The sequence below is a fragment of the Cariama cristata genome, unplaced genomic scaffold (genome assembly GCF_000690535.1).
Source record: "Cariama cristata isolate BGI_N322 unplaced genomic scaffold, ASM69053v1 Scaffold46079, whole genome shotgun sequence".
Taxonomy (NCBI): domain Eukaryota; kingdom Metazoa; phylum Chordata; class Aves; order Cariamiformes; family Cariamidae; genus Cariama; species Cariama cristata.
In genome coordinates, this window is record NW_009637108.1 from 1 (window position 1) to 14,481 (window position 14,481).

General features: G+C 41.5%; 1 protein-coding gene across 1 annotated transcript; it reads right to left on the bottom strand.

The window, feature by feature from the left end:
- Positions 1-440: 440 nt before the first annotated feature.
- LOC104167789 (serine/threonine-protein kinase WNK2-like) lies at positions 441-14,136 on the bottom strand (the record flags this gene model as incomplete). Its single annotated transcript, XM_009708149.1, has 12 exons — positions 441-656; positions 2,679-2,893; positions 4,151-4,836; positions 4,914-4,969; positions 6,549-6,621; positions 8,023-9,110; positions 9,580-9,696; positions 10,896-10,941; positions 11,172-11,339; positions 11,503-11,619; positions 11,700-11,865; positions 14,087-14,136. Coding segments are annotated over 12 exons (2,998 nt in total), but the record flags the coding sequence as incomplete, so codon positions are not given.
- Between the last annotated feature and the right edge of the window lie 345 nt (positions 14,137-14,481).

Genomic DNA, 14,481 nt, shown 5'->3' on the forward strand with positions numbered 1-14,481 from the left:
AGTTTATAATGAGTAACTCTGGGTCTATCAGCATCAAGGGGCTAAAAAAAATGCCCAAAATGAACCAAAGGAAACAATCTCCTATCCTCCTGTATCTTTTTCTGTTTCCTTTTCTTTTTTTTCTCAGAGATCTGTAAGGCAGACCCTCGGAAAGGTGTCAGTATAAAGCCACTGCTGGCAAAAATAAAAGGTATTTCCTTCCTAAAAATTAGCAAGCCTTCTCGAGTGTTGACTCTTAACACTTGGTACTCTACTTCTGTTCTTCTGACAATACTGCAACAATCTTTTTAAAAGTAAGCCAGTAATTTGGATTGTCAAAAGTTCATGTTCCTATATCACTAGAAGTGAAATCCACTCCTAAAAGGTTCACGCATAAGGGAAGCGACTTAATTTTAGCATGTGCTGGAAGACATGCCGAACAGCTGGTACGAAAAAATCACCTTGGCCAGAGCTCGCGTTCACGTCACCTCCTTCGGGGCCTAAGCCGGAGCAGATGTCAGAAGACAAAGAGGCTTTGACAGAGCACGGCTGCTGTGTCTGAACAGCCTTCCCAAAGGCGGCCGAGGCAGGGGAAGTTACTGCTGCTGCTTCAGGAGCTCCAGGCTGAGTTTTAGTTGTTTCTTTGTGGGGTGAGTCTTTAGAGTCTGAAAGATTACCTGAAACAGCAAACAAACAAAATACATGCAACAGCAAATGCTAGGAATCACCAAATGGAAATCTGTGCAAGGGGAACAGTGGTTTACAAGGCTGGAGTACTGTATGAAGCACGGGCTTTACGGGTAGCCTACACCAGAAAATAATCTACACATACTAGTGTTGATCCAGTTTCTCCAAGAAGCTTATGGAGTAGGCTTGATTTTTACAGTTTCTTCTCCGCATTTTTCAGAAAAGTTGGAGTCAGGACCTCACAAGGAGTGCTGCTGAAATAAAGTGAGAGCTGCAAGAGTGCCTAAGTAGGAGGCTGAATACACAGAATGACTGAGCAGAATACGTAGGTTTGCTCTTAAATATGGAAGGTGAAAGCAAGCAAATGGAGAGAAATAAAAAGTTGCGGTAAAGACATGAGGAACTTTATTGACAGCTATCTATATACAGATATATATCTATATATAGATAACATCAGTATCTGTACCTATATATCTGTCTACACGGGTATCACAGGTGAAGAGGTTTTACCACCAGAATACCTTGGTAATCATTTGTTACATACATTTATCAGCAAAAGCATCTACCACTGGAAGTGACAATTATGTCAGTAACCGCATTAGAAACTGCCTGCCCTTGATCCCTGAGAAAGGACGTAGGAAGGCCAAAAAATGAGGAATCTACATAGTCAAGGGTGAGAAGACTCAGGCAGGAGTACAGATTCTCAAAGATAATATGAACTTTACACAGTGCCTCAAAAAAATGGAGAATAACACAGAAGAAATGCATGAAGGAAAGCATGCACCAAAGCAGCAGTCTGACTGAGCAGATTTCTGTTCTCTAACTGAAGGTGACAAGAAAAAAAGAAAAAAGAAGGAGAATTGGGACATTTTATGCAGAAATAAGCTTAAATTTTTTGGACTAGGGTAGCACACTGATACGAGCCAAGATCCATGAGTGGAGACAGATGTGGGTTTTGTGAACAGAGGGGAAAAACGGCTAGCGAGAACCCAAGAACAAACTGGGAAATGAATGGAGCAAGGATAACTGACATTCAGAGTATCTCATCACAAGGAAAGGGAGTAAAACCTATGCACATCAGCCAAGCAGCAGCTGAAGAGGTATAAAGCATTGACCACTGCTTCAGTTCCTGTAGGCAAGAATACTGAGATTCAAGATGGATCACAGAACATCTTGCCTCTGAATATCTTTGCTTTTCCTATCTCAGTTGAAATCCTTAATTAAAAGGAAAAACCTCCAAAACACTCTAAGATTGATGCAATGAAATTCAAAGTGGACCTATGATGCAGTGACTTTGACAACAAGAGCTATCAGGTTTGAAATACCGGGTTAGTGCTGGAAGTGCCGCTGCGCTCCTCTAAGTAACAGTATGAACTAAGTTGAAGAAAAATTATTCATGTTCTATCCCACATTTTACTGAAGAAAGAGGTACTGGGGTATATTAACCTTTCCCAGTTGAATTATATCTTTATACTTTCCAAAGAGATAATGACTCAAGACCATACTACTGTTTGAAAAAATCTCAAACTACTTCAGATGGTCAAAGCAGCCATCACAGTTTTATAACTGTTTTTACCTCCCATCCTTTGGGGGAGCAAATGCAATCCAATCTTATTTATACGGCACCTTGTAGGAAAAAACAAACAACAAGATACAGCACGTAATCAATAGAGGATGACAGCACCTGAGAAGTAGATACAAACATCAATAAATTGCATTTGGAGAAAGGATGAGAAAATGTAACCAGGCTGTATTCCAAATTAAAGTGCAATATTGTTTCTCTGCCAAGCATTGTAACTGATGCAGAGCAGGTATGTGTGGTTCAGCACCGGGCAGCCGTTATAATCCCACGCCACAGGAAACCCACTTCAAAAACTGTTTGCAGTACGCCAACTTGAGTCAGAGTATTACAAACAACAAAAATTCAGTGCCATTCCTGCAGACCATGCAATTACACAGCAGAACCACAACTGAGACAATCAAGCGTATGGAGAGCAATCTAGTGTACCTACTTGTGCTTGATGTTCCACTCCTGAGCTGCTGGACCAGAGGGTTTAATAGTTTTCCACCTTTCAATTTATTTTTGCTGGTTCTTCGGCGACGGCTGCTTGGTGGGGCTGAGTGAAGGAACCCCAGGTTGGGAGGAAGGGGTTTCCCTAACCGAATATACAGTGCCTCTATCTCATTCTTTTGCTGAGTCTGAAGTTCAGCAATTTCTTTCATATGCCTAAACACAAAAAATAAAGAACTCTGCTAGCGATGTATTTGATGAAGCACCATATCTTGACAGCATAATTAGTTGTAAAAAAAGAAACAAAACAGTCTTTGGTTATAAAACAATCAACTGCTCATCCCAAAAGTATGTGAAATTATAACAATCTACCTGTGGTGACTGACTTCTCAAACATTAATTTCTAAGACAGAATCCTAGACAGCTAAAAAGATTGTCAACATCCTCAGTAAAAACAACTGATTTTGACATGAGATCTGACAGAAACGCCAAACTATTCCAGAATTTCTCTCTTCAAACCAGTGGCTTCAAAAAAAGTTAACTCTCAAGGTAAGTACTTCAGTTTGAAGGAGTTCAACATGAAGAAAACCAAAAGTGCTTCCCATAAAAATGCCATTAGCACATGAATCATTATTTATAATGCAGTTTTCATAATGCCATAAAGTCAGTTTAAAGGTCTTGTATTACTGTAGTTCTGTTTTAAAAAGATGCATTTTAAAAAGATCATCTGTATCGAGTAAAACCATTATACCCTAAGATAAAGTTTAACATTTTGGTTAAACTAGCATATAATGCTAGTTTTTACCTATCACCTGCCAGGAAAGAAAGAAAATGTTCAAAATTAAAGAAGCTAGCTCTCAGGACTGGCAGCATGACAGACTCCTGCCGGGCTCCCCCAGCCTCCTGCCAAGACTGGACTGATGACTTGATGAGAGATCTGATGGGAGGCAAAGCGAGGGTCTTACCTGCCAAATAGATACCAGGTTATCTACTGTGAAAGCTGAGTCTGGGAATAATGATGGATCTGTAGACCTGATAGACTAAATCACCCTTTCAGAGAGGGGTATGAAGAGAACACTATGGCAGCTGTCTACGCAGGCATCCAGATTATTTTTATGCTGCCTTAAATAGCATCTGCATGGGAACCTGCTATCGCACACATTACAAGTGCTATTGTTTGCTACTGTATCAACATAGCTTTCCAGTAAGAAAACTGGACATCGCAGCAGAAATGTTTTGTGGTTTAAAGAAGTTACTACTGAATTATTCTTCTAAATGGAACTGACAAATAAAGTGATGCATAAAAGGATGCAGTATGACATTTGGGGGAAGGTCCTAGTGATGCCTAATTTGCCTAGAACCAGTTTACTCATTACAGCCAAGAAAACCACGTATTTGCTCATCATATGCAGAGATACTGCCTAAGTATCTTAATGACAAGCTTCCCTAGCATTTTTTGCAAACCTGACATACTTTTCTCTCAGGTTCTGCAATTCTTTCTTCATATCTGCATCTTCAAATTCTGAGTCATTGTCGCTGCTCATGTATGAGGACTGCGAGTGGAAAGATGTTATGTTGATGGTAGGAATTTTCGTTCCTTGCCCGTTAGGTGAATCGAGGCCTGGCGAGCTAGCTTTGCCAGATCTTTGCAGAAAAGCAGCTGCTTTTTTAATTAAGTCAGTGGCTGTGCTACTGCTCGGGGGGGACAGTTGGGCAGCAGCAGCCGACTGACGATGGAAAGACTCATCAGCAGAATCACTGGAACCCTGGTCACAGAGGACATCGACAGAAGAGGCTGTCTGCACCCGTCGGACAGCTGTCTTCAGATCAGGGCTGGAAGGTAGCTCATCCAAATAGACGTCTGGGGGTGCCGAGAACCTTAAGCAGTGCGGTGCTGTTAAAGTTAATTCATCCTGCGTGCTGATTACTGAAAACCTGCCAATAGTTTTGGCTGGTGTACCACTATCGTGAGTTTTAGCCTGTTTTCCATAGGAACCAGAGTCTAGAGAGTCATCCCTTTGAAGGTTATTTATCACCCCATCTGCTGTAGATATCTGCATTACATTGTCTGTGTGTGCAGATGAAGTCACAGACTTTGCCTTCTCGCTCCTTTTAGAAGTTTCCATCTGTTTAGCTGTGTTTGATGATGTAGGTGCAACCTGGAGAAAATAATGGAGATTAATTCTGAAAGGAACCGTAACAATCAAGCATAAAACTCCTCCTAGGTTCTGGTTACCTGAAGGAGGCCTTTTCCTGTAGCAGCAGGAGCTGAAGCGATGCTTGCAGTTGAACCTGTTTTATAAGTTGGGAAAAAAACACAACCATATTCATGTCTGGAATGCTTTAGTATAATAAAAGTCAATGTATTTATTGTGATAAACTGAAGTGTGATAAAATGTAGCACTGAAGAATAGTTTAAATATTCAATCTTTGTAATACTGCCTCCTGCATTATAGATACTGTATCGATGACAATATGAAATATTTGCAGGTAGGCACTCTCTTCAATCTGTTGATTTGCAGAATTCAAATAATAATAGGAGTGTGAAATTTCATTAGTCAGTTGAAAATTTTTAAGGAGAAAACCAGAAGAAGAATGAAAGCTGCATGGTACATGGGGCCTGCATTCCTAAGGTGGTTCCTGATGTCTCGAAAAAGTAATTGTCCTCAGCTACTTGTGCATACAAAATGCTGCGGTTGACCACAGAAGGACTGGTATTTCATACCTTTCATTTGACAGATACTGATACCAACAATTAAAAATGTCTGAAATGAAGTTAAATGCACTTTGCTGAAAGTGAAAATTATAAGCTCAAAAGGTGGCCACTCTGACCACAGAAGCATGCAAGAAGAAAAACACTGGTAGCAGGGATTAAGACGCAATTATTCCACAACCTGGACAGTGGTTTTGAAGTTAAACCAATAAACTCAAGCTTTTCAGAAAACTGCTTTCTTATGGCATATTGCAGAGTGAACATAAGGCAAAAATCTGTCACTTCATAGGTCTGAAATGGTGAAATACATCACTGCTTGATGGTCTCCAAGATACATTAATTTTACCACACAGTGCTACATTCCACTTGCATACTGTCCTCTCATCTGTAACGAGACAGATGAATGCAGGCTACGCAGTTTTCCCCTCTCACACTGACCTAAAAGCAGCGGACGATCAACGTTCACCAGGACAAGAACGATCTGCGCTGTTGCACAAACCTGGCAGCCAGCTTTGCCATGACAATCTCAAAAAAACATGTATTATAAGCCCTCCCTGACAGCAGGAACAGTTTTGGGTTCCTCAGCCCTTAAAACTTCCTGCGACTTGCGAGACAGGTAAATGGAGCATGATAAATACCCAGTTTCTTACTATGGCTCCTACTATATTATTATAGAAAGTGCCGTTGTATCTACAAGTGCTTGAAGAAAAGTACTCGTTACTAGTTCTCTGTGGGACTTCCTTGAAAATCTTACTGGCTTCCCTCCCAGAGGGGCTAACAGAATCATGTCATTTCTGCCAAGACGTTTTATGAAACCTGGGAAATTCGAGGGACTTTCTGTTTGGACTTTTTCAGGGCACGGGAAATTTATTATTAGGAACATAGCCTTCCATGTGAATACCCTATATCTACACCTCAGACATGTATTACATATCTATGGTTTAAAATAAAACTGCCTGTGAGGTAGATTCTTTCTAGGAAGCTTGACAGAAGTGAGGTGTTTAATACCAGTTAGATTACAAACAGGATCAGAAATGCCTTGTGCTGGGCAGTGCTCTGCAGTTAACCAGAAGGGTGAGCAGCAAGGCGACACCAGAGAAGCAGACCACGCAGTAGTACAGAGGCATCACTGCCATTCAGCACTGAAAGGAGCATTACCTTTTCTGCTTGCTGACCCACCTCTTGCTTCTGAGGGATGAGCACTGATGCTGGTGACCTCCGACATTTCAAACTGCAGGTAAAAAGAAAAGGAATTTCAGTCCTAAACACAAAGCAGAAAGGCAATGCATTCTCCTTCCCTCTCTCTCCCTCTCTGCTTTCACACTATCATGGAATATTAAATTATTCTATAGTGTCTGTGGAGGTGGCCTTCCAGCTTTTCCTTCAACTCCTGTTTTTTTTTTCTCCCCTCCCTTGGAAGAAAAAAAAGCAGTGGCAGTGTCACAGAGGGTCCTGCAGCCTAAGTTACTAAAAAACAGGCACTGAATTATATAGATCAGTTTGGGGTTTTGTTCTGGTTTGCTTTTCTAGCCAGACACTCTTCATCTGTATGTCTGTCTTCAGAAATTATACGTCTCTTTTTTCTTATTGGAACAGATTTTAATAGGACAAATTCAAATTACTGGAGAAACTTAACACCTTTCATAGACAGATAATTTTATCTGCTGTAGAAAGTCATTTATCATTATAAACAATATGCTCTAAAGAGTTACTCAAGTGTAGCCGACTCTCCTGTATCATACAGCATCTTTCCAGCAGTTTATACAGTTCATCCAGCTGATGCTACACGAACAGCCTCATCCTTGCTAGTGGTGATGTAATTATCTCCAGAAATGCTAATTTCCAAGTAAGATATGCACTGATCTTCTAGCAGAAAGAGCTGCAAATCAGTTGAATTTCATGAACTTGGGATTTTATCTGAAAGAATGTAACATAGGAGCACAATCATTGAGTAAACGATGACTCTGACCACCTGCTCCAGTTTTCCTTAGATGCTTCCCAGTGAAGTCTTGCTCTGCCAAGTTCAAGGGGTCAGACAAAAGAATTCATTACTGGAAGCAGAGCAAGCTTCTACCTATGGAGTGTCTTCCTTTAGCTGAAGCACTTGAACAAAGCAAAGGCTCCTGAAGTGTTTATTTTATTCAGACTGACTTGGAAGGCAGGCATTATAATCACTGCCATTAATTTATACTAAAAAAAAATCCTATTGAAGCCTGATCATCTTCATCAGAACTTGAATGACTATACGCCTCACATGTTTTACATTCTTACACAACAAAAAAAAATTGTCACACTCCTGCCTGCTTTAGAAACAGGACACAAGAGCAGGAGAATGAATTAAGATATTATACCACTTTTAAACCCAAAGGAAATGTTTGGCTTTCACTAACAAGCATTCATGTAAAATGAGTCAGAATGCACCTGACAGTAAAAATTTAAGAGAACTTTCACATTGGAAAGCAGTCAATGGACAAATGGTAATATACCCAGGAGCAGAAACATAAAATGTTTTAGAGAAGCAAGAAATCTATACACGTCCTACCACCAGCTCGTTCGTTCTGAGCTCTGCTTTGCTCCAGTCCCTAACAGCTGGATTTGGGGGTATGGAGGGCAGTTTTGTTGCCAGACTAACCAGTATTGGGTAAGGTGGTATCTCAGATGGTACGAGTGGCACTGACTGGGCCTCGGTAGTAGCTTTCACCTCCTGGTCGGTATCTGCAACATTATGGCCTGGTTCTCTCAAATCCAATGCCAACGTGGGAACTTGATCTTCAGGAAAAGGTGGCAAGTTAAATTCACTGTCACCCTGTTCCAATGGGACAGAGGTGTCTGGAGTCCCTGCTGATGCAGAAGAAGTAGGAACATATTCCTGGTAAAGTAAATTGCGCAACTTCTCATCAAGGCTTTTTATTGTGTTGTCAACAAAGTCCACCCTGGGTGGTCCCTCTCCGTCGGACTCAGCGGTGCTTGGCTGCTGCTGTTGCAGCAGGCTGATCCCCATACCAGCGCAGGCCACGGGCTGTGCCTGGGACAACATCGTGTGCTGCTGGGATGCGGCCGCTGGCACCTGAGTAGGGCTCTGGAGTTGAGACCCTGCCAGAGCGAGGGGATCAGATGTGCCAGCCATGGGGAATGTTTGGTTCATGAAGGAGTGCTGCACCACACCAGGCTGGCCGGCCTCTGGCAGGTGAGGGACCTGCGCTGCAGGCTGCCGTTCCAAAACAACGGCATCTGGGAGCACAGGGAGTGGGCAGAGCTCCGCTGCCTTCACAGGAGCTGCTGGGACCAACTTGTGCGGCCCGACGCTGCAACATGCTATCTCCACGTCAGGAACACATGTGCCCTCGTCAGCCTGTGGCTGCAGGTGCTGAGGAGTGGGGAGAGCGTCGGAAGGCTCCTCCAGCAAGGTGGCACGGGGGGCAGGAGCAGCCGGCTGAGCAGGTATCGCTGCCTTCAGTGGAGAAAACTCCAGCTGACTGTCGTTAGCAGCTGCTTGCTCCGGGACATTTGGAACAGATCCTGGCACTGCCGGAGCTGGAAACTCCACTTGGCTCAGTAAGCCAGCGGAAGACGCTGTGGCAGGAACTTGTGCCAAAGACGGAGGGGCTCCAATGGGGCTGTCACATACACCTGCTTGAAGGGAAAGCTGCTGACCGGCTAAGACTCCAGGTGGATCTGTCACCGCAGAGCTTGCTTGCTGATCATCTGACTGGTCCAGGTCTAGAAAAGAACACAAACATCAGCTTAACTTCTTCACGAGCCGCACAGAATGAAAGTCACTACAAAACCTCCTGTCTAGCTGCTGTGATAACCACATTTAGCTGTAACCCATTACTGCTTCCCATCAGAAAATAACTGTTATGCAAGTCAAATTAGAACCTAAAATTGGAGATTATGGAAAAATCTTTCACTGAAAAGACAATGTTTATCAAAACAGCAGTGACTAGGATTTCAGCTACCTTATAGCGTAAGGCAGAGTTAAAATACTGAGACTTCCCTGAAACACAAATAAACAGTCCTAATTTGTTTCCATACCAGGAACACACTTAAAATGCATGACTTAAACTCATCATTTTCTTCCTCTGACTAAATGAAGTGAAACAATCACAACTAAGTCAGGTGAGAACAGAAGGAGAGATGACACTGCATCTTCAGAGAAGAAAACATTTTCTATAAAGTTTGTAAATACCTGGCCCTTCAGACTGCTGTGTACTCTGAGGTACCGGTGGAGAAAATTCTGGTGCATCAGTAGTAGCGTTTTCCACAACAGGACATATAATAAACCACCTTTTCCCAGTATGCAAAACTAGAGATGAAAAGAAAAGAAGATGAAAAGTAAACACAATAGTTTCCATTCATTCCAGATCATCTGTCAAAACCTAGTCTTAATTTCCATGTTTAGAAAGAAAATCAGAACTTCTACGGTACTAGCCAAGATTAAATCAATGGCTACTAATTTGATTCTCATCCCTTCTGGAAGGGAGACAGTGATGCCTCCCAGTTCTGCCATGTATTTCAAGTTATTCAAAAGTTTGTTTTCAAGTGTTCATACTTTCAGAAGGGTAGTAGTTACATACATAAACATTTTTTTAATGGTACCATGGACAGTGTTCTCACAATGAAAAATCTGTTAATTTTGTAACATTTATCCAGTTTAACTTTTCCATGTTCAAAGTTTTCTAGCTAATATTTCTTTCCACATCTTCTCTCAGATTTACCTGGCACTGGTAAACAGCACACCAGAACTATACACACTTTGTAACTTCCATTAGTAGAAATATAAATGTTATGTTAAAAAAGGTGTATGGAGAAAATCATATGACATTTACAGGCAAAAAATAAACCAGAACTTTTGAGCAGAAAGTCTAGTTTGGAGGATTCCCAGTTTCTGCACTTATCAAAGAAGTCCTAGATTATCCTTCTTCCCCTACCAGCATGGAGCGAATACATAGCGTCACACAAAGTAACAAGAATTTTGGAAACAATGCTTCCTTCAGCAGAGGTTTCATTTTTCCCACGAGCATGCACTTACAGAGGGAATCAAGGGCCAATTCCCTTCCCATTCCATTTGTCTGTAAAACCCATAAGATACAATTGCGTTCAGAAGGCGAAGATCCCCTCTGTAATACCAAAGTAGCCGAAAACTTATGGGTTAGAAATTTCAATTAAATTACCAACGCAAACACAATCTTTTAGCTTTCTCGTGCAAATGTAGTTCTTGTGAAAACAGTGTGCTTGCCTGTACCTTCTTGACTTTTCCACTGCTGGTTATCAACTTGTGTAATTCAGGTCTTCCCTAAACATCCCGAGATGTTAGATTCATCCATGTTAGCCCTGCCATCTTCCAGGCTGCTAACAGCAGGGACCACTCATATACCCATATTTCTAGATGTATTTCCAACCACCAGTAACTGGTGGATTTCTTCCTGACTCTAGCAAACTTCTGCATAAACTCATCACTGCCTTAAAGCTTGCGATTAAGTTTGTATTCAAAGGCACATTTACCATTTTGTTGATACACGGGTGTCTTCATTTGAGACTGCCGCTTCTCCTGTTAAAAAAACAAAACCAAAACAATAGAAGAACTAGCTGTCTTGTAGCAATGCAAGAGGATCATCATTCCAAGGAGTACTCATACTGTAAGCCTTAATGAAGCAAAAGCATTATTTTTCTAGCCAAGAAACATTTTTCTTTTTTAACACAGGATGCAAAACTAATTTACAGTAACGTGTTGTTCAGAAAAAGGAATCAAACCAGCAACCTGTATTTAACACTTCTTACCTCGTTCATTTCTAGTCTATTGGTATCTTGCTGGGGACTCATTCCCTGATCAGAACTTCGTTCTCCTTCTGTGTCTTCACTGAGCATATCTTCTGCTTTATCAATAATATCTTTCATTTGTTCAATAAATGTCTCTTTTTCACTCTGTAATATGAATTCATTCTCTACCTAGAAGGTCACATCAAAATAAAGCGGAAAACAGTAATGTTTCCATTAATGCCCTGTTCCACAGCTACCAGAAAGCTCGATCAACAAGCACAGATGAAAATAAGTTGGCTGAAGCAAACTGGTGCATTAAGAGACTGCAGGCAGCCGTATCGCCAAGTCTTACCATGTAAGTAGCAATTTCCTCTGGTGCATCGCCATCCAAATCAAACTTAAACGTCACCATTTTGTGATTGTGTGTTTCAAGCTGGCACTCCACCATCTTATCCCCTGTGTTACAAACCTGCAGGCAAAGATTAACAACAGTTATTTCTGGCAAAGCCAGAGGAATCCTAAAGTTACTCTCAAAGAGGTTGTACTTGCATTTAATATGGTCAGTTTTGGTCTGCTGGACTTCTCCTGGCGTGAACGAGCGCGTGTAGATTTCTTATGTTTCTTTGAAGACTTCCCTTCTTGTTTTCCACTCCCTATTGCTCCTTCAAAGCTGTCACTCATCTCTTTACTTGAAGCAACATCCGGACTCATGTAGCTTTACAATAGAAAGGAAGAAAAACCCCAAAATAAAATCACCGTCATACACGATGGAGTTATGCACAGGTAAGATACACAGCAACAGAGGCTGAAAAAAAGAAAAAGTGGACATCTGCACTCTTTTGGAGCAAACTGAGCTAGCTACTGAAAGATGCTCAGTAAGCGAAGGGAACTACTCCAAGTCAGGCACGTACGCTGGCTACCACACCTACTAAGAAATGATCTATTAACATTTCTGCCAATACCACAGGGAAAGTCCCATCACTCTTAATATACCACTACATCCTCCTAACCCCTTCAGCTTCAGGGATCCTCACAGTATCTCTCTGAACTGCCCAAGTTCGTATTTTTCTAAGGTCCAGTTTTCTCATCTCCTGCCTGTCTGCACTCAGAGCAGAAGGTCTAAACAGGGTCAGTTTATGTTTGTCGGAGATGAAGCAAAACAGTGAGAAGCCGATACAGCATCCAGTAAGAGACTGCCTCTCCTCCCTCTGCTGTTCTCAAGGATCAGAAAGGTTTTATGCCACAATATCCCAGATGACCAGCTAGCAACAGTATATTATTTTTAGCAGCCAAAACAGTAGCTGCTAACAACCTTACTGTAATATGACATGTACAGAAAATGTCAACATGCAAGTAATTTGCAGGAAATTTTCAGAGGTTCATAAAAACCATGTCAGGAGGAACCTTGTAAGGCCATCTGGCCTATTTATTACCCCAAGGTATGATCAGCGATGCCCAGTCCTCACAGAGGTTTGTGTAAACTGGTCTTACAAAGCTCCCGTGAGACTTCATAACCTTCCTGGACAATTTATTCCTGCGTTCATTTAGCCACACAGGCATAAAAGAATTTAAGCCTAACGTATGGATTCCTTTCTTAAATTTAAGGCTTTTACTTCTTGTCCTGCTCTAGTTGCACAGAACAGCTTTCTACTACCTTTGCAGCTACCTTGTGTGTAACTCGTATGTTAGGAAAGTGAAGGTATTTTGCAGCACACAGGATATACTCTAGCTCACGTCTTTGCTGCAATTGCCAGCCGTTCGATTCACGTGCCATTACCCTCCACTCTACAAAAGCAGAACCCAGCTCCAGTAGCGAGTTACCTATGTACCTGGAAAAGAGAGACTTTCCTCTATGACTACGAGACGTGTGCTGACACAGACTCTTGTGCTGATGCAGTCACAGCAGTCAGCTTTTCAAACACAATTCTGGAACAGGCAAATTTGAATTCAAAAGATTACTGGAAATTTGATGTGTCTTTCTACAACAGACTAGATAGACTTATTTATGGCCAGAACTAAACTATAGCCACAAAAAATTAGATTTCACTTTCCATGCAGTACTTAAAAGCAGCAAATTCTTAGGAAACAATGTTCCATTTTAAGATTGCAGGGTTGTACCGACTTGAGTCAGGCTAACTTTTTTGGGTGGGGTAGAATGAAAACAGTAAGAGAGAGGTGTCTTCAAAAGTTCATAAACTTAAGTCATCTTGTGTATTCAGGAAAATAGAAAAGGGTCACTAAAATCCTAACCCCAAAGCTTTATAATCAATAAGGATGAGGTTGGTGCTGCTTTTGTTTCTGAGGAGTGCTGAGCTGGCTCTGGGGGTTACTTGTTACATCTGTCAGCACTACTAGGCTTCAGTGTGACCTTGTGCATTGCAAAACCCAGAGTGGGCTCTGGCCACGTGTTCTAACACTTGTTATAATGATGCCTTTGAGTGGCTCAACACACGACTCTCATCAATACACCGTTCCCCATAACATACCTGGGGAAAGATCATTACCAAAGGTGATACAGGCATACCCAGTTTATTCTCAAAGAGGGACTAAACTATATACCAAATTATACTAGCATAGCATGCTTTTGTACAGATTCAACAGCATCAAAACCAGGGACTGTATCACTTCAGTTATCGTAACAAAAAGAGAAGTTATGTGCTGAAATGAAAGCTGTTGTACGTACATCAGGGCTAGGATGCAGCACCCAAACTAAAGAATTAAGAGAGTTGAAGGAGCCAAAATAGGCACACTGCACACAGAATATTTGCAGCTTTCTTCCTAGACGTGCACCCTTCCATCTTCTCCTGGCCAGCTCCTGCTACTCTTCTCTAGGCCAAGGCAAAGGCCAGGCATTTGGCCCAGCCTTGTAAAGAGAGAGATGAAAAAAAGCCTCTGGAAAGAAAACATTTCTTATGTCAAAGAGATTATAATGATACCTTTCACAGCTCTGTGACAGATTTTGAAGTTTCTCCTGTATTGCCTGCTCCTAAAATGTAAGAAAAAGTAATTTAAGTAAATGCATTGTATTGGCAGATGAAAAAAAACCTTTAAGAAAGTTTTTGCTGTTGAGACATCAGTAATCCTAAGCCATTCTGTTTAACCAATTCTTGGAACTCAGAAAAAAAGAAACGTTCTGTTTTACCCTCCCGACACTACTTCTATGCAAAGCATCAGTATTTGTGTGCAATCACTTTTTAAGACAGAGCCATTAATCTGCTAGTTCCCTTCTGCTGTCTCTGAAGCAGAAGAGGTGGCGAAAGAAACAAAACAGTTCTCACCACAATGGAAAAACTTGATTGCAGGACAAATCCACACCAGTACCTACCTAATT